The sequence below is a fragment of the Chelonoidis abingdonii genome, chromosome 17 (assembly GCF_003597395.2).
Source record: "Chelonoidis abingdonii isolate Lonesome George chromosome 17, CheloAbing_2.0, whole genome shotgun sequence".
Classification (NCBI taxonomy): Eukaryota; Metazoa; Chordata; order Testudines; family Testudinidae; genus Chelonoidis; species Chelonoidis abingdonii.
In genome coordinates, this window is record NC_133785.1 from 8,490,312 (window position 1) to 8,510,986 (window position 20,675).

General features: G+C 51.3%; 2 protein-coding genes and 1 long non-coding RNA gene across 3 annotated transcripts in view; 2 read left to right on the forward strand and 1 right to left on the reverse strand.

The window, feature by feature from the left end:
• Positions 1-12,171, forward strand: part of SCYL1 (SCY1 like pseudokinase 1) — a 28,526-nt gene extending 16,355 nt beyond the window's left edge. Inside the window, exons 14-18 of the mRNA XM_032797799.2 lie at positions 579-718; positions 9,833-9,934; positions 10,982-11,284; positions 11,621-11,687; positions 11,771-12,171. Coding sequence (XP_032653690.1) covers positions 579-718; positions 9,833-9,934; positions 10,982-11,284; positions 11,621-11,687; positions 11,771-11,895 — 737 coding nt within the window. The 3' untranslated portion in view covers positions 11,896-12,171. The remainder of the gene's footprint in view (positions 1-578; positions 719-9,832; positions 9,935-10,981; positions 11,285-11,620; positions 11,688-11,770) is intronic.
• A 1,920-nt stretch (positions 12,172-14,091) lies between these two features.
• On the forward strand, positions 14,092-14,356 carry LOC142047877 (uncharacterized). The gene is made up of 2 exons (XR_012657178.1): positions 14,092-14,175; positions 14,207-14,356. It is a non-coding gene; the product is annotated as an uncharacterized LOC142047877 (long non-coding RNA).
• Positions 14,357-16,568: 2,212 nt separating this feature from the next.
• CDC42BPG (CDC42 binding protein kinase gamma) overlaps positions 16,569-20,675 on the reverse strand; it is a 58,136-nt gene continuing 54,029 nt past the window's right edge. Inside the window, exons 33-36 of the mRNA XM_032797784.2 lie at positions 20,291-20,408; positions 19,773-19,887; positions 19,221-19,306; positions 16,569-17,221 (exon numbers count right to left, since the gene is read on the reverse strand). Coding sequence (XP_032653675.1) covers positions 17,156-17,221; positions 19,221-19,306; positions 19,773-19,887; positions 20,291-20,408 — 385 coding nt within the window. The 3' untranslated portion in view covers positions 16,569-17,155. The remainder of the gene's footprint in view (positions 17,222-19,220; positions 19,307-19,772; positions 19,888-20,290; positions 20,409-20,675) is intronic.

Sequence of the window (20,675 nt, forward strand, 5' to 3'; positions counted from 1 at the left end):
CCCATGTGGGGACTTAGACTCAAGGAGCTCGATCTATTTAGTGTAACAGAGAAGGTTCGGAAGTAACCTGATCCCAGTCTATCACTCTGTGCCCAAGAAGCTCTGTCCCTCGCTTCCTCTCTCAAATACTCAGTGCTTCCCTGGGCTTCCTGCCGCCAACACACACACAGGCTGCAACTGATCACCTAGTCCCTGCAGTCTTGGCTCTGACCTACCAGATGCATTGGTCAATCCCTCCATTCTTTGTAGCTGTCTCTACTACGTAAAGTTGCTTAATTGCTCTTTCCATTGAGTCTGCTTGGCACACCCATTGGCTGTAACTAGGGCTGTGATTGTTTTTGGATCCAAGATTCAGGTGATGGCAGCAATTAGCATCCTTCAACGTTAAAATATTAAAGGAACAAGGGATTTGGAAGGGATCCCCTGGGGAAATTGATCAGTATAGCCATAGCAGTCCCTGTGTTGACAAGCCTTAGCTGTAATAGGAGAAAACTTGGGCGCAGTTCCTCTGAAGTGCTCAGTGCTGGCCACTGTCAGAGAAAGGACACCTTCTAATACTGTAGGCTTTTGTCTTCAAGGAGCCAGCCACATCACTTCCCCGGCGACGTTGCCAGCAGCTCCCATTCCATCCAGCCGGTGGGATCTGGAGGGGGATGTGGCCGAGGAAGAAGAGAACTCCACAGATAGATGGGACGATGATGACTGGGGAAGCTTGGAGGTGAGCAACACACTTCTGTCAGCAATAGGGTTTGTTTGAGGATGACAGGTGGGCTGCCTCAGTGATTGGAGTAAGGACTCGTGACCTCTCTGCTGAGTTTGAGCAGATTTGGGAGCTTATAGTCTGGTGGGGAAATTTGTAGAGTGAGAGGCAATTTTTTAGTGTAATTTATTTATTTACTCTGCATGCACAGTCCTGGGGCAGAGGTGGTCACAAACAGCATGCAGGGCAATCCTGTTTTAGATTTCTCAGCCCAGCTGCCAATGCCCTATGCCCAGTTCCCCAGAAGCAGTTCTGCCCCAAGAACCTGCTGTAGTTAAAAAGATTCTTCTTTGAGTGCTTGCTCATATCGATTCCAGTTAGGTGTGTGCGTGCTGCATGCATGATCGTCAGAAGATTTTTACCCTAGCAACACTCGGTGGGTCAGCTGAGACACCCCCTGGAGTGGCACCCTAATGGCGCCGGATATATGCCCCTGCCAACCCAGAACCCCCTCGGTTCCTTCTTACCGCCCGCTTCCAGTCCATGGTGAGCATTATCCATGGCTCCGAAGCTTCCCGACCTCGACAGCACGCACGTGCCTTGGCCTAGTGGGACACATGGCGTCTTGCACCTTTGTGACCAGACATGCCAGACTACGCCTCCGCCCACTTCAGGCCTGGCTCTCATCAGTCTACCGTCCAGGCTGAGACAATCTAGTCACGGTGCTCACAGTACCGACAGAAGTCTTAACCTCCCTGTCTTGGTGGATGAACCCCAACATCGTATGTGGGGGGATGCTATTCCATGCCCCATAGCCCTCCCTAGTCCTAACCATAGACGCATCATCTTTGGGCTAGGGCGCTCACCTTGCGGACCTTTGGACACAAGGCCTTTGGTCCACACAAGAGATAGCCCTGCACATCAACGTATGGGAACTGAGAGCAGTACGCCTGGCGTGTCAGGTGTTCCGTGAACATCTTCAGGGCCCTTGTGTCGCAGTCTTCACAGACAATACAATGGGCATGTTTTACATCAACAAGCAAGGGGGAGCGCGATTATCCCCCCCTATGTCAGGAAGCCATTCGCCTGTGGGAATTCTGCATAGCCCACTCGATCAACCTGGTGGCGTTGTTCTCCCGGGAGTCCAAAACACCTTGGCAGATCGCCTCAGCAGATCCTTCCTGGCTCACGAGTGGTCAGTTTGCCCGGATATTATCCATTCTGTTTTCCGGAAGTGGGGGTTTCCCCAGATAGACATTTTCGCCTCTTGCGAGAATTGGAAGTGCCAGGTGTTCTGCTCTCTCCAGGGGCACTATCGGACGCCTTCCTGATGCCGTGGAAAGATCATCTGCTCTATGCCTTTCCTCCATTCCCATTGGTTTACAAGGTCCTTCTCAAATTGCGAAGAGACAAGGCCCGCTTAATCTTGGTTGCCCTGGCGTGGCCCAGGCAATATTGGTACAGCACTCTCCTCGATCTGTCAGTGACCACACCAATTCCACTCCCGTTGTGGCCGGACCTGATCACTCAGGAGCATGGCCAACTGCGTCGTCCGGACCTGCAGTCCCTCCATCTCACAGCATGGATGCCGCATGGCTAACTCAATCTGAGCTGAGTTGCTCCTGCTCAGTGCAGCACGTACTCTTGGGTAGCAGAAAGCCCTCTACTAGGTCAACGTATCTGGCTCAATGGAAAAGTTTCTCCTGCTGGTGTGCCCTGAGTGATACTGCCCCTCTGGAGGTGCCAGTACCTACCGTCCTAGATTATCTCTTGTCCTTGAAACGGCAAGGCCTAGCAGTTTCATCCATCAGAGTACACCTAGGAGCAATTTCGGCCTTCCACCCGGGTGAAAATGGGCACTCGGTTTTCTCCAATCCCATGGTCAGCAGGTTCCTCAAGGGATTGGAACGTCTGTACCCACAAATTCGGCATCTGGCCCCTATGTGGGACATCAACCTGGTCCTATCCAGGCTCATGGGTGCCCTGTTTGAGCCAATGGCCACTTGCTCGCTTCTGTATCTTTCCTGGAAAACAGCTTTCCTCATCGCTATCACCTCGGCGAGACACATGTCGGACGCACCGTATACGGTGTTTCATAAGGACAAGGTACAGCTGAGACCACATCCTGCCTTCCTTCCTAAGGTGATATCTGCCTTCCATGTCAACCAAGACATCTTCCTTCCGGTCTTCTATCTGAAGCCGCATGCCTCTCAACGAGAGCAACAGCTGCATTCCCTAGACGTTCGCAGGGCCCTCGCCTTTTACATTGAACAAACAAAACCCTTTAGGAGGACGACCCAGCTGTTCGTAGTGGTGGCAGACCGAATGAAGGGCCTCCTGCTCTCCACACAGCGCATCTCATCCTGGATTACATCATGCATCCGTGCGTGCTATGACCTGGCTGGTGTCCTGACTACGCACCTTAGTGCCCACTCTACTAGGGCTCATGCTTTGTCCTCCGCCTTCCTGGCTCGTGCCCATACAGGAGATCTGTAGGGCAGCAACTTGGTCATCAGTACATACCTTCGCTTCCCACTATGCGATAGTGCAGCAGTCCAGGGGTGATGCTCCATTTGGTTCAGCGGTCCTTCACTCCGCGACATCTCACTCCGACCCCACCACCTAGATAAGGCGTGGGAGTAACCTAATTGGAATAAATATGAGCAAGCATTCGAAGAAGAAAAGATGGTTCTTCTTTGAGTGCTTGCTCATATCCATTCCAGTAGGTGTGTGTGCGCCGTGTGCACGTTCGTCGGAGACTTTTACCCTAGCAACACTCGGTGGGCCGGCAGGGCGCCCCCTGGAGTGGCGCCGCTATGGCTCAGGATATATACCCCTGCCGGCCCGCCGCTTCTCAGTTCCTTCTTACCGCCCGTGTCGGTCGTTGGAACTGTGGAGCGCAGTCTAACTGTTTCTCCACCTCCCTAGCGATTCACTCGTTTTCTCTTGAATTCTGTATATAGTTGAACTTTTAACAGTAGTTAGTTATCGTTCTATTAGTAGTTTTTTGTAGATAGTTAGAAGGGATCGGGGGTTAGCCCCTTCCCCTACCCTGGTACCGGGCACATGCCTGGATTACCGGGCTTCAAACCGTGTGCGGCCTGTCGTAGGCCGATGCCCACAGGAGACCCGCATGATTCCTGCCTTAAGTGCTTGGGTGAACCTCATCTAACAGACAAGTGCCAGATCTGTAAGGCGTTCAAGCCCCGAACTAAAAAGGAGCGGGACGTTTGCCTGAAACAGTTACTGATGGAGGCAGTGCTAACTCCCCCATCCTCGGCACTGTCTGCGGCACCGGGACCAAGCACCTCCTCGGCACTGCAACGCACACCTTCCGGGAAGACGCCGAGTCACCAATCTCCGGCACCAGCTTCTGCCCGGCACTGCTCGCTCTCGCCTCGGAGCAAGAAGCGCAAGCCTCCTGTGGCCACTATATCCACACCGCAGTCAGAGCGCTTAGCCAAACCGGACTGCCCGGCACTACCATCTGCTGCGGCACCGACATCCGCTGCACCGTTGATTCCGGCCTCGGAAGAGCCGTTGAGCCCGGTGCCTACCAGCTCCCCAGCGTGTGCCGCGGTCTAGCTCATCGTGCCCTCCACTCCGGAGGCGTTCTCCGCAGCACGAGACCTGATCGCCCTAATGGAGCCTGAGCTGCCTCGACCCCCGGCACCGCCGGTGCGGGTCCCCCAGTCTATAGGCAAGCCGGCCCTTCTACGACCTTGTTCGCCCGGCACCATGGGACTTCGTCGTTCTAGGTCCCGATCCAGGACCCCATCCAGGTCCCACAGACGCTCACGGTCTCGCCATCGATCCCAGTCCCGCGGCCGCTTGCAGTCCTGGTACCGTTCCCCATCAAGGTACCGGTCGTACTCGTGGTACCGCTCGAGATCCCGGTCGCCGTCCAGGCATCACCAGCACCGCTCCAGATCTCGGCACCACTCGTGGCACCGTACTTCCCGCAGCCGATCTCGGCACGGCGACTCTCGGCGCCGGTCGACCTCCTGGCACTGTGCTGATCGTAGGTCCCGGTCATGCTCTCGGCATCGTCAGGACTCCCGGTGCCGCTCCCCGGCACCACATAGGGACGGTTCCAGTGGCTGCAGAGACCTTCATCACATGGTCTCCGCCCCTTCATGGCCATCTCGTCAGCCGTCGATCTCCTCTCATGTCGAGACGGCATCATACGGAGAGTCGGACAACCAGCAAGGTCCTCATCAGTGGCCCTTTTGGACCCCATGGGCTTATCACCAGAGCCAAGGTGGCCACCATCCGCCGCCGCACTCCGTCCCCTCCGAACATCGGGCACCGGAGTCCACGGTGAGCAGACCCCCTCCAGCGGGGACTCCGAGCAATCCCCTGCCGGGCATGACAGCAAGAGCAGCCCCAGGCGTCCGCACGACCAGAGTCTTCCAAGACCCTTTGTCCCTTTGGGTTCTTCCTTACCTCTCCCCGGATGAGGCAGTGGGAGGGGACGGCACACATCTGGACGCCCCAATCGACCTTAGGTCGCACAGGACCTCCTCCACGCGTGGCTCTCACATAAACTTACCGTTGGAGGAGGTTCCTTGAAGTGATGAACAGAGTAAGCATTCTTTCGGCGAGGCCCCAACGGGTGGCCTCCCCTTTATCTGCTCCATACAGGTGGCAGATACATTGGCACCCCGGCATCGGTACCACTACGCAAAGGGGCTATGAGCGCAAATATTCGGTCCATCGAAAGGTTATGAATACCTTTATGTACACCTCCTCCTTGCTCGTTGGTGGTCAATCGTCAACGAAGGAGGCTTGGCCAACAAGCTCCTGCGCCAATCAGGGAGGCCCGCGTTGATTGTTGGAGCAGGAAATCTACTCTGTGGAGGCCTCCAGTCAGGGTGGGCGAATCAAGCAAGCCTTTGAGTAGATACAGTTTTACCGGAGGCAGTTAGGCAATTTGTAGAGTTGTACCCACGGACCTCCCGCCAAGAGTTCTTCAGCTCTCTGAGAAAGGGAAAATTTGCAGGACCCCCTCCGGGCTCACTGGATGCGTGACTCGGCGGCTAGAAACTCTCGCCTTCTAGGGGTCCGCTTGAGGCATTTGTGGCTGCAAGCATAGGGTCTATACCGGAGCTGCAGTTACGAACAGGACTACCCTTTGACAGTCAGGTCTGTTCTCCAGGAAGACGACCTCGCCTCCAAGTCTGAAGGACAACTCGCGTGGGTCATGGTTCGCTGGGAATGCACACGCCGCAGGGACTTCAGAGACGGTCCTTTCCGACCCAAACCCCAGCGACCTCACCCCACCCGACGAGACGGACTCTCCAGGAGGAGAAGGCGGACTCTTAGATGCCGTTGGGCCTCAAGGGGTAACACTCCGTCCACAACCACCGGCGGGACCGAAGCAAAACTTTTCGAAGGTGCGCCGACGAGCATTGTACCATTTCCTCCCAGGATCCCATTTCAGTTCGCCAACCCGCTTGCTGCATCTTCCTGCGTGGTCCAGATTAACATCGGACCGCTTGGGTCCTCAGCGCGGTGGACTAGTGTCTATGTCTTCAGTTGTTTCGACCCGCCTCCACCTCCCTCTCGTCCCTTTTCAAGGACGCCTCTCACGAGCAACTCCTCCTGCAGGAAGTTTTTCAGGCTCCTTGGTTGGGAGCCATAGGGAGGTTAGGCTATTTAAGGGGCGAGGATTTCTAATTCCAGAATCTCCTATCTTAAGGCGAAAGGGAGTTCGCCATCCTAGGACTGACGCTCTGAACAGTTCATAGAGCTCAGTTCCGCATGGCTGTCCTGGGGAACATCTTCTTCCCTGGATCCAGGAGATTTTGTACGCTTGCTTCGACATGAGGCGCATATTTCATATCGCGTTTACCCCCGACGAAGGTTTCTTCCTTCGTGGTAAATCGTCATCATACCAATATTGCGGTCTTCCTTCGCTGCTCCACGGCCCTTGGGTGATTTACGAAGTGATATGGCGTAGTTCGCGCCCACCTCCATCCGTCTTTGATTCTGTATTTCATATTCTTGATGATGGTGAATTCGAGAGGATTCCGAGGCTTCAGGTTACGGTCATGTAATATCATAAGACCTTTCTCAGTCTAGGTCTTGATCCTAATTCTAGGACAAATCCTTTTCTTTCTCCAGAGGATAGAATTCAATGGGGATGCTGGACTCCAACTCTTGCAAACAGCGTTGCCCCCACAGAGTGTTCCAATCTATAGTCTTTTCTCTTCAGGGACTACGAGCTTTCCCACAACTCTGTCGCACGCGCCTCACTCTCTCGGTCACATGAGGCTGCGTGCCTATTCGTGATTGAAGCACGCAGATCGCATGCGCCCTTTCAAGACCTGGTTGCTCGGTCTACATCAGCGAGTGCCCTAGACATGACTATCACGATCCGTCACACTTGCTGGGCTCCCTCAACTGGTGGGTGACTCTTCCCTGGTGTGATGCGGGTCGACCGTTCCATTCCGCCTACAGCCTCGGTGTCATCTAAACAGACGCTTCCTCTCTTGGGGTGGAGCGCACACCTGGCGGTCTTCGCACCCAAGCCTTTGGTTCCTTGCAGCTGAAGCTCCATATCAATGTCCGCGAAATGAGAGCAGTCTGCACTTGGTGTCGCCAAGCTTTCGTCAACATTCGGCCATTTGTGTTGGCGTTTTCCGAGACAACACAACGCGCCATGTATTACATAACAAGCAAGGAGAGACACGATCTCCCTTTGCAAGAACGATGGAGGCTGTGGGACTTGGTATAGCCGGTCGATAGACGTGGTAGCTTTCTTTGCGCGCGAGGTCCGGAAACACTCTCGCGCGCGAGCCGGTCTTTCCTGGCCACGAGTGGTCCATGGCGTCGGACCAATCCTGCTTTCTGTTATCCGGAAGTGGGCTTTCCCGATGAGACCTCTTGTGCTACTTAAGGAGAAACAAGAAGTGCCAGGTGTTTGCTCCCCTAACAGGTCGCTCCCGGGTCTCTTCGGACGTTCCTCATTCGCTGTGAAAAGGGGGTTACTGTAATGCCTTTCCACTCTTTCCTTTAGGTCCACAGAGTGCACTGCTCAAGCTCCGCAGGGACGGGACAGGCTGATTCCTAATCGCTCCGAACATGCTGCAGGCAGCCTGGGTACACCTGCTGCTCGACCTGTCCCTAGATCCTTCACGATACCATTACCACTCATGCCCCGGATCTTATAACGCAGGACTCGGCGGCTTCACCACCCGGACTTCAGTCCCTGCACCTACGCGGCATGGCTACTTCTGGTTAAACCAATCTGAAGTGCGGCTGCTCAGCCGGTCCAACGGTCCTACTTGGGAGAGGAAACTTCCACGCGTGGCGACATAATCTCACCAAGCGAAAACGTCTCTCATTGTGTATACAGCCGTTCCCTTGTTCCTGAAGCCGTTTCGGTTCCTGTGGTCTTTGGAGTATTTTCTGTACTCAAGGCAGCAAGGGTTAGCACTCTTCCTCATAAGGGTGCAGTTGGCTGCAATCTCCACTATCAGCCCGGAGGAAGTGGGCAGTTCCACCTTTTCTCACCCTATGTTTCAAGATTCCTTTAGGGATTGGAGAGACTCTAACCCCAGGTTAAGCCTCTGTTCCCCTTCCTGGTCGATTCTCAACTTATGCCTGTTCTAGGCTCACAGCGCCCTCCCTTCGACGCCACTTAAGCCACTTCTCATGCTCTAACTGTCCTGGAAGATGGCCTTCTGGTGCTATCTCCGGGCCAGATGGGTTTTGAGGCTCCTGCTTGGGGTAGACCCCATACACTATCCTTTCACAAGATACAGGTGCAGCTACGACCCACACCGGGCTTTCCTCCCCAAGGTGTTCTCTGGCTTCCATATTAACACAAGACATTTTTCTACCAGGTTCTTCTATCCGAGCGATGATCGCGCAAGGACTAGGCAACACCCTGGATGTTCCTGTGGGCCTCGCCTTTAGTAGAGACTAAGATCCTTCAGACGCTCGGCCCCGCTATTTATGGCAGTGGGCGGAGGCGTCATAAAGGTTGCCTATTTCTTCAGAGGCTCTCGTCATGGGGACTTCCTGTATCCCGGACGTTTGCTATGGACTTGGTCATGTCCGCATGGCCACCTCACTACACCAATCTAACTACGGCTCAAGCCTTGTCGCGCCGGCTTTCCTGGCCCACCGTTTCCCATCAGGACATATGCCGGGAGCTACCTGGTCATCCGTGCATACCTTTACATCTCACTACGTGCTGGTTGAGCAATCGAGAGGACGATGCCGCCTTTGGCTCAGCGATCCTTACATTCCGCAATGTCTCTCTGCGAACCCCACCGCTGGTAAGGCTTGGGAATCACCTACTGGAATGGATATGAGCAGCATTCGAAGAAGAAAAGACGGTTACTCACCTTTGTAACTGTTGTTCTTCGAGATGTGTTGCTCATATCCATTCCACACCCGCCCTCCTTCCCCACTTTCGGAGTAGCCAGCAAGAAGGAACTGAGGAGTGGCGGGCCGGTAGGGGTATATATCCGGCGCCATAGCGACGCCACTCCAGTGTTGCTAGGGTAAAAGTCTCCGACGAACGTGCACGCAGCGCGCACACACCTACTGGAATGGATATGAGCAAAACATCTCGAAGAACAACAGTTACAAAGATGAGTAACCGTCTTTTACTCACCTTTGTAACTGTTGTTCTTCAAGATGTGTTGCTCATATCCATTCCAAACCTGCCCTCCTTCCCCTCTGTTGGCAGGGGCATATATCCGGTGCCATGAGGTCGCCACTTCAGGGGGCACCTCAGCCGACCCATTGAGTGTTGCTAGGGTAAAAATCTTCTGACGATCATGCACGCAGCACACGCACACCTAATTGGAATGGATATGAGCAACACATCTCGAAGAACAACAGTTACAAAGGTGAGGAACTGTCTTTGAAGGGTAGGCAGCAAATACCCTTGCACTGCTTGCAATAGCTTCCCTGAAAAAAATACATGAATGCATCACCAAGTTAACAACAGCTTTGCATGTTTTCCAAGACTGGCCACTGCTCGTATGCAGAAAAGTATGCACCACAGCACCATCCAGTGACTTTTGCCAAATTAGCTGCAGGCTCTATTGCTGCCTGTTTTGAGATTTTGCTTCCTTGTGTGCTGTGCCTCATTTTCTGTGCTTTTGCTTGTAGCAAGAGGCCGAGCAAGCCAAAGGGCAGGTGAGCCTGGATGACTGGAACACCCCGGAGTGGTCAGAACCAGCCTTAGTGTTGAAGAAGCCTGGGGCCAGGATGGTAGGTGACTTTCCGCACATGCTATCACTGTGATCCTGCACCATGTGCTGTCTTAAGTGCAGGTGTCCCTTTCTTTCATGTGGTCTCCATCGTCTCTGGGAGGGAGCGAGTAACCCTCAAGCTAATACCAACTGGGAAGGGTGTAGGGGCAATAGTGTGGCCTAGTGGATAGGGTATTAAACTGGGACTTAGGAGTCCTCGGTTCTATTCCTGGATCTGCCACAGCCTGCTCACTGACCTTGGGCAAATCTCTGTGCCTCAGTTTCCTCATCTGGGAAATGGGGATGACATCCTGTGTTAAATGCTTTGAAATCTACTGCTGAAAAGTGCTGTATAAGAACTAAGGATTATTACATCTAGGAACAAAGAATGTAAATTACTGTAATGGGGCAAGGGAACTGTATCCTGGACTACAGTGACATCAGGATAAATAACCAAGTGCTCCCAGGGCAATGCTAGAGCTGAAAGGGCGCAGACAAACTTGGACGTGTAAGCAGGGGAATATCGAGTAGGAGTAAAGGAAGAGGGCATCACCAGCGTCTATTGTAGTGGTGACACCATTACTGGATACAGTGTCTGGTTCTGGTGTCCACACTTCAAAAAGGATGTCAAATTGGAAGAGGTCAGCAGAGAACTATAAGAATGATTCCAGGTCTGGAAAATCCACCTTATAGGGAGAGACTTGAGAAGCTCAGTTTGTTTAGTTTATCCCAGAGAAGGTTAAAAGGCGATTTGATTGTGGTCTTTAAATTAAGTCCGTCAACCTTTCTCGCCTTAGTCACCATATGGCCCTCAGATGGGAATAACCATTGTTCAAGTCCCTGCTAGGATGAAAGACAGTGTGGTCTAGCGGTTAGGGTGGCGGGCAAGACTTTTCCCATTCCTGGCCTTTATCTGTTGAGCCTGGGCGCTCAAAGTCGCCTGTTCTAAATCTTGCAGGTAGAATATGACTAGTCCAGAAGCCCCTTCAGTTCCTCTCTCATAGCTCATTTGTCCTCTTTTGGTTGTTCTGATCAATCCTCACCCCCACCCCCAAATCATTAACAGACTAGCAGCTCCTCCAAGAAACAGGAGTCAGACTGGACCAGCTCTGGTTGGGAGGTTGGATCCACGTGGAGTCACAAGAAGTGGGGCGCTCAGGGACAAAGCTCTGTGGCAGAGGACAGCTGGGAGGAGGATTTTGATTCCCGGACAGTGCAGAAACCGACCCCCTCACAGCAAGCTCCCTTGGCCCAGCCAGAAGGGACCAAACTGGCCAGCGAATATGACTGGGACAGCTCATCAAGTGCAGAGAAACCAGATCCTTTCTTCTCCATAATCCCTACTCAGAAGTCAACAACAGAGACCCAGGTAAGTTTCTCCATGTCTCATGATCATGGATGCTGGGGGTGTGTGTGTCAGTTCCCAGCTCTGCCACTTACTACCTGGATGACATTGTTCTGGAGTTTTTTGGGGGGGTGTACACACCCCTCAAAGGCCAGGAAATAGCTAGTGCTATTCCCCCCCCCCCCACACACCCTGTTTAACTGATGTTCCAGGGGAAGGCAGGCTGGGATACCCACTCAGTTTAGGGCTTAGCTACTTCATGTGGAAAGATAAATGTGTACTGAGTGCTTCCACCAGTATAGTGCATACCTGTGAAGGACTCCCCTGAATTCTAATTCTGTGTCTAACTTCAATTGCCAGAGACGCATGGATGCCATTGGCGACTGGGGTACAGAGGAAAACTGGGAATCTGTGGACTCTGACCAGGGTGAGTTTGTTGAAGCAGCAAAGTTGCACGTGATTGTTCTATCCAGCCATTCCTACTAGCTGGGAATTCTTGTGTCTCCCTAGGGCTCAGCAGGGCAGAATTAGCACGCAAGAAGCGAGAGGAGCGGAAGAAGGAGATGGAAGCTAAACGGGCAGACAGGAAGGTGGCAAAGGGACCTATGAAACTGGGCGCCAGGAAGCTGGACTGATGGGCAACAGAGCAGTGGAAGCTTTAGCTATAGCTTGTACATATGCTCTTAGAATGTTAGTTTATACATACATCAGCAATAAGGACACCCCCTCAGCCAGGTACACTCACATGCAGAGAGATGCACAAACTTGTCATTCTACTGTATTTATTCTGTGCAGCTTCTCAGTAAAAAGCAGATAGGGGTCTGTGATTGTGTGGCTATTTACATTTTTCCTGTATGTGCTGCAATCTTTCTTGTATATAAAGGATGTAGGAATAAATTAATTTTAAATGATCTGTGTTTAAATCAGAGACATTTTACAGACTAGACTCTTAGAGAGAGACAGTTAGCAACAGCAAGACAGAAAGTGACACACACAGTCTACGCTCTTAGCGATAGATACACCCACACACTGTCTAATTCTCTTAGTGACAGCCAGAAAGAGAGAGAGACAAAGAGAGAAAGTCTAGTCTCTTAGACACAAACTAAGAGTGAGAGAAACACACACACAGTCTACTCTCTTAGCCACAGCCAGGCAGAAAGAGACAGAAACAAACGCACACAGGCTACGCTCTTAGCCACAGCAAGGCACAGCCACTAAGAGTAAGAGTGAGACAGACACACACAGTCTGCGTTCTTAGATGGACAGCCAGTCAGCCAGAAAGAGACAGAGAGACATACACAGAGGGTATGCTCTTAGCTGCAGCCAGCCAGAAAGAGAGAGACACACATGCTACTCATTTAGCCAGCCAGAAAGAGACAGAGGCTCTGCTCTTAGATGACAGCCTGAAAGAGAGTGAGACAGAGAGAGGCTACGCTCTTAGTGATAGTGTCTATCTAAATAGCCTTTCTGTGTGACTGACTGAGCCCTGGTCGGTCTACACTAAATGGTTAGATCAATTTTAATGCATCTACACAACCAATCCTGTTCCATTGACCTAAAGGGCTCTTAAAATTGACTGCTGTACTCCTCCCCGGCAAGGGGAATAGTGCTAAAATTGACCTTGCTGGGTCAAATTTGGGGTAGTGCATGCAGACGCAATTCAACAGAATTGGCCTCTGGGAGCTATCCCAGAATGCTCCAGTGTGACTGCTCTGGACAGCACTTTCAACTCCGATGCACTAGCCAGGTACATAGGAAAAGCCCCAGGAAATTTTGAATGTTCTTTCCTGTTTGGTCAGCATGGCAAGCTCAGCAGCACAGGTGACCATGCAGTCCCCTGGGAACTGCAAACGAGTTCCAGCATGAACTGAACAGGACTGTGCAGGCTGAACTCTGATCAAAAAGAAGAAATGCTAATATAAATGCAAAAATCGCACAGGACATGGTGGAGTGAGGCTACACTAGGGACACCCAACAATAGGTCAGAGCCCCATACATGCTGCTTCTGTGATCAGCTGCATGCCATTCTGGGGGGAACCCTACCACTGTCCGTGGACACCTGCAAGGGGGGAGTCTCACGCAACACGGAGGATGATTTTATGGATGAGGAAGAAGAGGAGAATCCATTCTCCCCAGGAGCCAGGCTTTTTTCATCACCCTGGAGCTGATACCCTTCCAAGGCAATTTCCCGGACACTGAAGCTGGCGAAGACACCTCTGGTGAGTGCACATTTTAACCCCGTAATGTAGTTACAAAGCAATTTTGTTTACTGTTTGATTTTGCTGTGAAGAATTGGGCAGCATTTGTGGCCAATACAGCTACTGGAGAAGTTTGTTTTAACGTGGCTGGGGATGGAGCGTGAATTCTCCTGGAGGTACTCTGAAAGCCTTTGCAGAAGGTTTCTGGGGGGGGCTGCCTTATTTCATCCTCCATGGTAGGACACTTTGCCATGCCAAGCCAGTAGTCTGGAATCATTGCAGCACACAGCATGGCAGCGAATGGTGGTGGGTTTTGGTCATCGTCAAGCAACATTCATTCTTTGTTAGCTTCAGGAGAGTGATATCATTCAAAACCATTCCTACCTGTTATGAAGGCAACTCTGCGTACCCTTTGGTTTACCGTGGCTGCCTGGAAACCGAATTCTGTTGCCCAGCCATGTGTGATGTGTCACCATACTGGCAGGTGCTCAGTATACAAGACAAAATGCGACCTTCTACCTAAAGCACATGTGCTGTCTGCTGTGAATTGCTTGATTCACTGTGAAAGTCTCTCTCATTTGTTCTCAGAAATGTATCATCTTAAATCTTACTCTCCTTTTTTATCCCCCTCAGCAGGTGCAAATGTTTCCCCATCTTCTCTTCAGGCACAGCTGAATGGATGGAGGCAGACAGAGGCCAGGAAAGCATTAAGCGAGCGTGATCAGAAACTAGCCACTCCACTCCAGAGGATGGCCCAAGCAACAGAGGCTGTCATTTAACCATCTTTGATTTGTAGTGTGGCTACAATAAGCAATGTAGCCTTGTTCTTCCCACCTAGGCTACCTTGTCTGTGATCTCCCTTTTTTAAAAAATAAATAAAGAATGCATGGATTCAAAACAATATTCAACAAAGGGGGCAGTTTTGCATCAAAGAGAAATACACACAACTCTTGCCCCGTACCATCTTCCCCTTAATCTCCCAGATATAGATATTATGGAGCACCCGGCAAGCAGCAATAAGAATGGGAATATTGGTTGCGGTGAGGTCTAAAAAAGTCCATTCTGCCACCATTCCTACTGTCCAGGGTGCCTGTGTTTGGCTTCATGAGCCATGGGGTAGGCTGAGTCCCCAAGGATAACTATTGGCATTTCAACATCCCCAATGGTAATGGTGCCAAGATACAACGCATATCTCTATTACCCCATTGCAGCAAAACCGTCCACGATTCCCAGAGTCACTACCCTTGTTAGCTGAAGTTGAGTGCTTACTGGGATCATCGCTTCTCAGCTGTCAGGGCAGCTTTCAGCGTGGTATTCCTGCGCTTCAGGGCAGGGGAGAGTAACTGACAAAGTTCTACGAAAGTGGCCGTACACGTGCGAATGTTTCGCAGCCCTTGGATGGGACTCATCCCATACCTATATGGTCCCGCTTGTTTGCTGGGCCTAGAATGGGCGTTCCAGTCTATCAACCAGTTGCATCAGACACTGGCCGCTTAACCCAGAATTCCAGTGGGCAGTGGAGTCTGGGAGATAGCTACCCAGAGTGCATCACTCCATGAGTCAATAATTTCATAGTGTAGCCATGCCCTAGAGACTTGCTCTGTCTGTGTCTCTAAGAGTAAGCATGAGAGAGACACACAGTCTACTTGTTTTTACACACACACACAATGATAGAGAGGCTATGCTTAGTGACCACCAGAGAGACAGTGTATACATCTCTAAGAGCATAGCTTCACTCTATGTATGTCTCACTCTCTTAGCAACAGCCAGAAAAACACACACACACACAGTCTACCTGCTTAGCCACAACCAGCCAAAAAGAGACAGTCTATGCACTTAGACAACAGCCAGCTAGAAAGACAGAGACACACCGAGTCTTAGCAACAGACACACACACACACACTGAGGTAGGCTCTTAGCAACAGAAAGCCATTAGAGCGTAATATACATACACATACCGAGTCTCTTTTAAGAGTGAGACACAACATGGAGGATATTCTCTTAGCAGAGCACGTTGGAAAAAGACACACCAGGTCTAGTCTTTAGAGGGTCCTGGCCTGGAGCGGAGAAAGGTGAAGGCATCGGAGGCAGGATCAGGACTCTGCAGCAGCGGCTCCAGGGTGCTCACACCCGCCCACTGCTCCAGCTCACCCACCTCTCACTCACAGGCTATATCCATATTTGTACCCAGCTCCTGCGTCCCCATTGGCTACAGCCATGACCAATAGGAGACACTTGCTATGGTTAAAGGGTGTTTGCTCAGCTTTTGGCTGCAGGTGGGAAAACGCCACTATGGGGGGTGTGTGTGTGTGTGTATGTCTCCCCATGGCCTGGCCTCAAACTAGCCCCTGCACAGAGGAGGCAGCTGAGCGCTCCACACTGATCAGCGCCCCGCCCCCCCCCCCCCCCCAGCAAGTTTTAATGCCATCATCATCTCAGAATTAATTCCTGTTTGGTGTAAAAACTGCCAGCAATGGAAAATCAGTCCACAATTCTTGGACAACTGTTCCAAAGCTTAATCACCTGCGCTATTAAAAACCAGTGCCTTATCAACCCCCCACACCTTAGAGGATCAGTTGCTTCTGTCCCTCTTTCAGCACATCCTCCCTTGCTGTATAGAACAGAGCAGACTGCAAATCTTTGCACAGCATTTAATGGTGCAGTTGTCCAATTATTTACACATTTGCTTCCTAAATAAATCCGGTCTTTGACCCACCCTGTATCTTTAAATAAGTGTCCTCTAGAAATTGAATTCCTGGAAGGATTCTCTCCCCTTTGAATGGAAATAGATAATCTTTGGTTTCAGCATCTCTTGGTTCTTGCAGAACTATGGCAAAGTTTAAGGAAACACTGAAGGAAATACAACCAGGATTAACATTCACCATTCAGCAAAGCAACCCAATCCCTGAGTAGTTCAAAAAGAACCCTGGATATACAGTGGCACAAGACGATCCAGATTGAAACCAGATTTATGCCAATGGATCGATACAGCTGATAATTTGAGATGAGAATCTGGCCCAAGCTGGACTCATTTCTGTTAAACAGCAGTAAAAACAAAGCAGAATCCATCCCTGATTCAGCTGGCTGCTAGAATTTGGCGATTTCTGGGAGATGCAACACCCCCCACCACGATCTTTGATGCTTTCTGCTCTAGTGGTTCCAAGTACTGCAGTAGTACCAGCCATGGCCAGCAGGGTGTGCTCTTCAGGCAATGCAGCTCCAACTCCCCAGGTAAGTTAGGGTGTACCTTCACCTGCTTCCTTTCAGGCTTTTCACCACTTGGGGCATCATCCCATTGCGCTATCCAGAGGCAAAGACTGGAATGGAAGCAAGGAGGCGCTATTCTCTCTGGTGAAAGCATGCATGTGTGAGGGGGATCTTTCTTCACTTCTTTTAACACTTAGCTTCCTCTCTACAGGGGTGTCTTAGAGACAGTAAGTGGTATGTCCTGGGGCAAAGGTTTTTTGGGTGGTGCATGGGGGGCGGAGAGATAGGTGGAGATATTTTGGTACCAACATTTATGTATTTCAATACAGGATGGACAAATTCCCCAGTTGCAGAGCACAGCCTCAGCGAGGGGAATGTTCCACTGATGGCAGCAGCAGCAGCATTACAGCACCTTGCAGTGACGTCTCCAGCTAAAATACACAGATTATCATGTGCAGGAGGGGCTGGTTTGTGGCATCGGTCCTGCCACTTAAGAACTGGAGCTCCCCTGGCTGGAGCTGACAGAGAGGTGGAGACTGCGGGTCTGATCCGAGATCTGCAAGGAGACAGAGAAGAGTTAGGGTGGAGGGGGACCACCAGAAGCAAGGAACTGGCACAGCAGGGCAGCCTGTGATTACCACCACATGGGTTACAGAAACACCCAGAGGCACCAATCAAAATCAGGGCCCCAAGACAGTTATTGTTTGCTTCATCCTTAAAAACATTCCTGGTGACCAGATACTCAACTAATATTAACAACAAGGGGGAAGGAACACTGGCCAAAGTAGGGGAAGAACAGGTTAAAGAATATTTAGCGAAGTTCGATGTCTTCGCATCAGCAGGGCCTGATGAAATTCACCCTTGGATGCTTAAGGACCTAAGTGAAAGCAATCTTGGAACCGTTAGTGATTATCTTTGAGAACTCATGGAGGATGGGTGAGCTCAAAGAGAACTGGAGAACAGCAAACTAAGTCCCTATTTTGGAAAAAAGGGACCAAAGAGGACGCAGGGCATTACAGACCAGTGAGGCTAATTTTGATACCTGGAAAGATATTCTAACAAATTAGTAAACAATCAATTTGTAAGCATCTAGAAGACTAAGGAATAGCCAACATGGATTTGTCAAGAACAAATCATGCCAAACCCACCTAATTTCCTTCCCTGACAAAGTTACTGGCCTAGTGGCTAGGGGGAAGCGGAAGATGGGATTTATCTTGATTTCAGTAAAGCTTTTGATCCAGTCCCACATGACATTCTCAAAAACAAACTAGGGAAATGGAGTCTAGATGGAATTACTGTAAAACTGGATGAAAACCTGAACTCAAAGAGTGGTTAACTATGGTTCACTGTTAAACTGGGGGGATGCATTTAGTGGGGTCCCGCAGGTGTCTGCCTGTCTGGGTCTGGCACGCTTCATTATTTTCACTAATGACTTGGATAATGAAATAGAAAGTTTGCTTATAAAACTTGTGGATGACACCAAGCTGTGGGGGTTGCGAGCATTTTGGAGGACAGGATTAGAATTCAAAACAAGCTTGATAAATTGGAGAACTGGGCTGAAATCAACAAGATGAAATTCAATAAAACAAGTGCAAAGTATTATGCTCAGGAAGAAAAAAAAATCAAACAGAACTATAACATGGGGAATGACTGGTTGGACAGCGGAACTGCTGGAAAGGATCGTGGGTTTGCTGAATCACATTCAAGTTGTGATCCACTCTATGGGACGCGGCTGTGAAAAAGGCTAATATTCTGAGGTGTATTAAAGGGAGTGCCACATGTAAGGGACACAGGAGATAACTGTCTCGCTCTGTTCAGCACTGCTCAGAATTCAGCTGGAGTGCTGTGTCCACGCTTTACGAAAGAGGTGAACAAATTGGAGAGAGTCAGAGCAGAGCAACAAAAATGATAAACAGTTGAGAAAACCTGACCTATGAGGAAAGGTTAAAAACCTGGGTATGTTTAGGCTTGAGAGAAGACGACAGAGTGGGGACCAAGTAACAGTCTTCAAACATATTAAAGGCTATTATAAAGAGGATGGTGAGGAGGACATGAAGTAATGGGGTTAATCTGCAGCAAGAGAGATTTGGTTAGATATGAGGTAAAACTTTCTAATTCTAAGGGCAAGTAAGCTCCTGAATCACTGTGGTTGGAAGTTTTTGAGAATGGTTTGGACAAACAGGTGTCAGGGATGCTCTGGGTTTACTTGGTCCTGCCTCAGTGGACCAATGCTTCAGTAGTAGCACGTAGAGGCCCACACTGAGATCGAGGCCCCGTCGTGCTGTCTGAGGTGACAAAGGGTGAGAGGGGAATCGAGGCACCAAGAAAGGAAGGGACTTGCCCAAACAGCAGGTCAGTGGCAGACCCAGGAACAGAGCCCAGGAGTCCTGACTCGCAGCCCAGGACCCTCACTACCAAACCAGGCTATCTCTTGAAAAATAGCTTTAAGTATTAGGGTGCTGCTGCCCCTCACCTCTCAGTGAGGTGACGCTGAGGGTATTGGCAAGGGAGGCCTGTCACTCCTCGGACAGGTCTGGCTGCTTGGGGTCTCTTACCTCCGTCAGCATGTCAGTGCCTGTGAACAGGCCCTGTGGGGAGGTGAAGGAGTCATCAGAGATGGAGCTGCCCGACTTACGCTTCGCTGCAAGGGGACAGAGAGCTGTCGTCACTGGCTGGTGCAAACCTTCCCAGTTACTGCACAGGGAATCTGGGACCACCGCCAGCCTGGGTCCTAAATCCTGGGATAGAACCCAGGAGTCCTGATTCCCAGCCCCCACCCTGCTCTAACCACTAGACTCCACTCCCCTCCCAGAGCTGGTAATAGAACCCAGGAGTCCTGGTTCCCATGCCTCCCACCCTAGCCACTAGGAATCCTTGTTCTGTTCTAAAGGGTTCAGGGTCCCATTGCAATTCTGGGTCTTTGAACGTGGCCTCAGGGGATTTGGGGTGCATGGGGTTGCAGCGATCCCCAGTGGTTAGAGCTGAGAAGCACAGCTAGTCTCACAGGACTTGCTGTCCTCTGGGAGAGTAATTCCACTCTGGGTCAGACAGGACCTGAGGGGTGTCTCCCTCCCCGATTCATTCCCCCTCCAGTTGGGTCCCTTTACCAGATGCAGAGTCCCTCAGGGCGGTGTCGCTGCCCGAGGACGATGGGTGCCGGGTCTTGGTGAAGCTGCGTCGACGCAGCTTGGCCTGTGACTCCCGTCTTTTCTCCTCCTGGGCCTGCGAGAGACAATCAGCATAGGGCTGAAAGCCCGGAAAGGGGAAGCACAGGGCTGGGGGGAGCCTGGCTTAGCGTGGGAACATCAGCAGGACGGAGAGCATAGGCAGAGGGTGCTCGCCAGGTAACCCTTCCCCCCACACCCCTCTCACTATTTCCTTATATCCCTTCAAACAGGTGACACCTCCAAGCCAAGAGTGAGTTGTTACCATCGGGTCACCAAAGGCTCACTGCAAGGGCAAGTTTGTTATTATAGGGCTGCTCCAGCTCACCCAGGCTGGCTTGTTATTGTAGGGTCTCTTGCGATCACGAGGGCTAGATTTTGGTAAACGCCACCCTGGCAGAAGATCCTGCCCTCTCTGCAAAATCAGAGCTGGTTGTAGCCCCACCCCTGCAAGTGCTCACCGTAGGCAGGTCCTGCAGCCGGTGCTGCCCGTCGCCCGGCCCCACGTGCACCAGGTGGTTAAAGTTGGTTGGGCTGGAAATGAGTTTTGACCTCACATTGGGGTCTCGCATCATCTCCCTACAAGGTAACAAAGAGAAGCAAAGAATAGCTGGAGCGTGCCCTGACCGTGGGCTCTGCAACACCCTCGCTGGGAGAGGGGGGGCACGCTGACAGACAGACACACATGGGGGTGGGGGACATGCTTTGTCAACATGTCCTCCCTGTGTGTCTGTCTGTCTGACAGATATGACCCAGTGTCCCAGATGGCAGCACCCAGCATGATGAGCCAGGCCCAACCTGGCTGGACAGGAGCCAGCACTGTGGGGTGAGTGCAGGCAGGCTCTC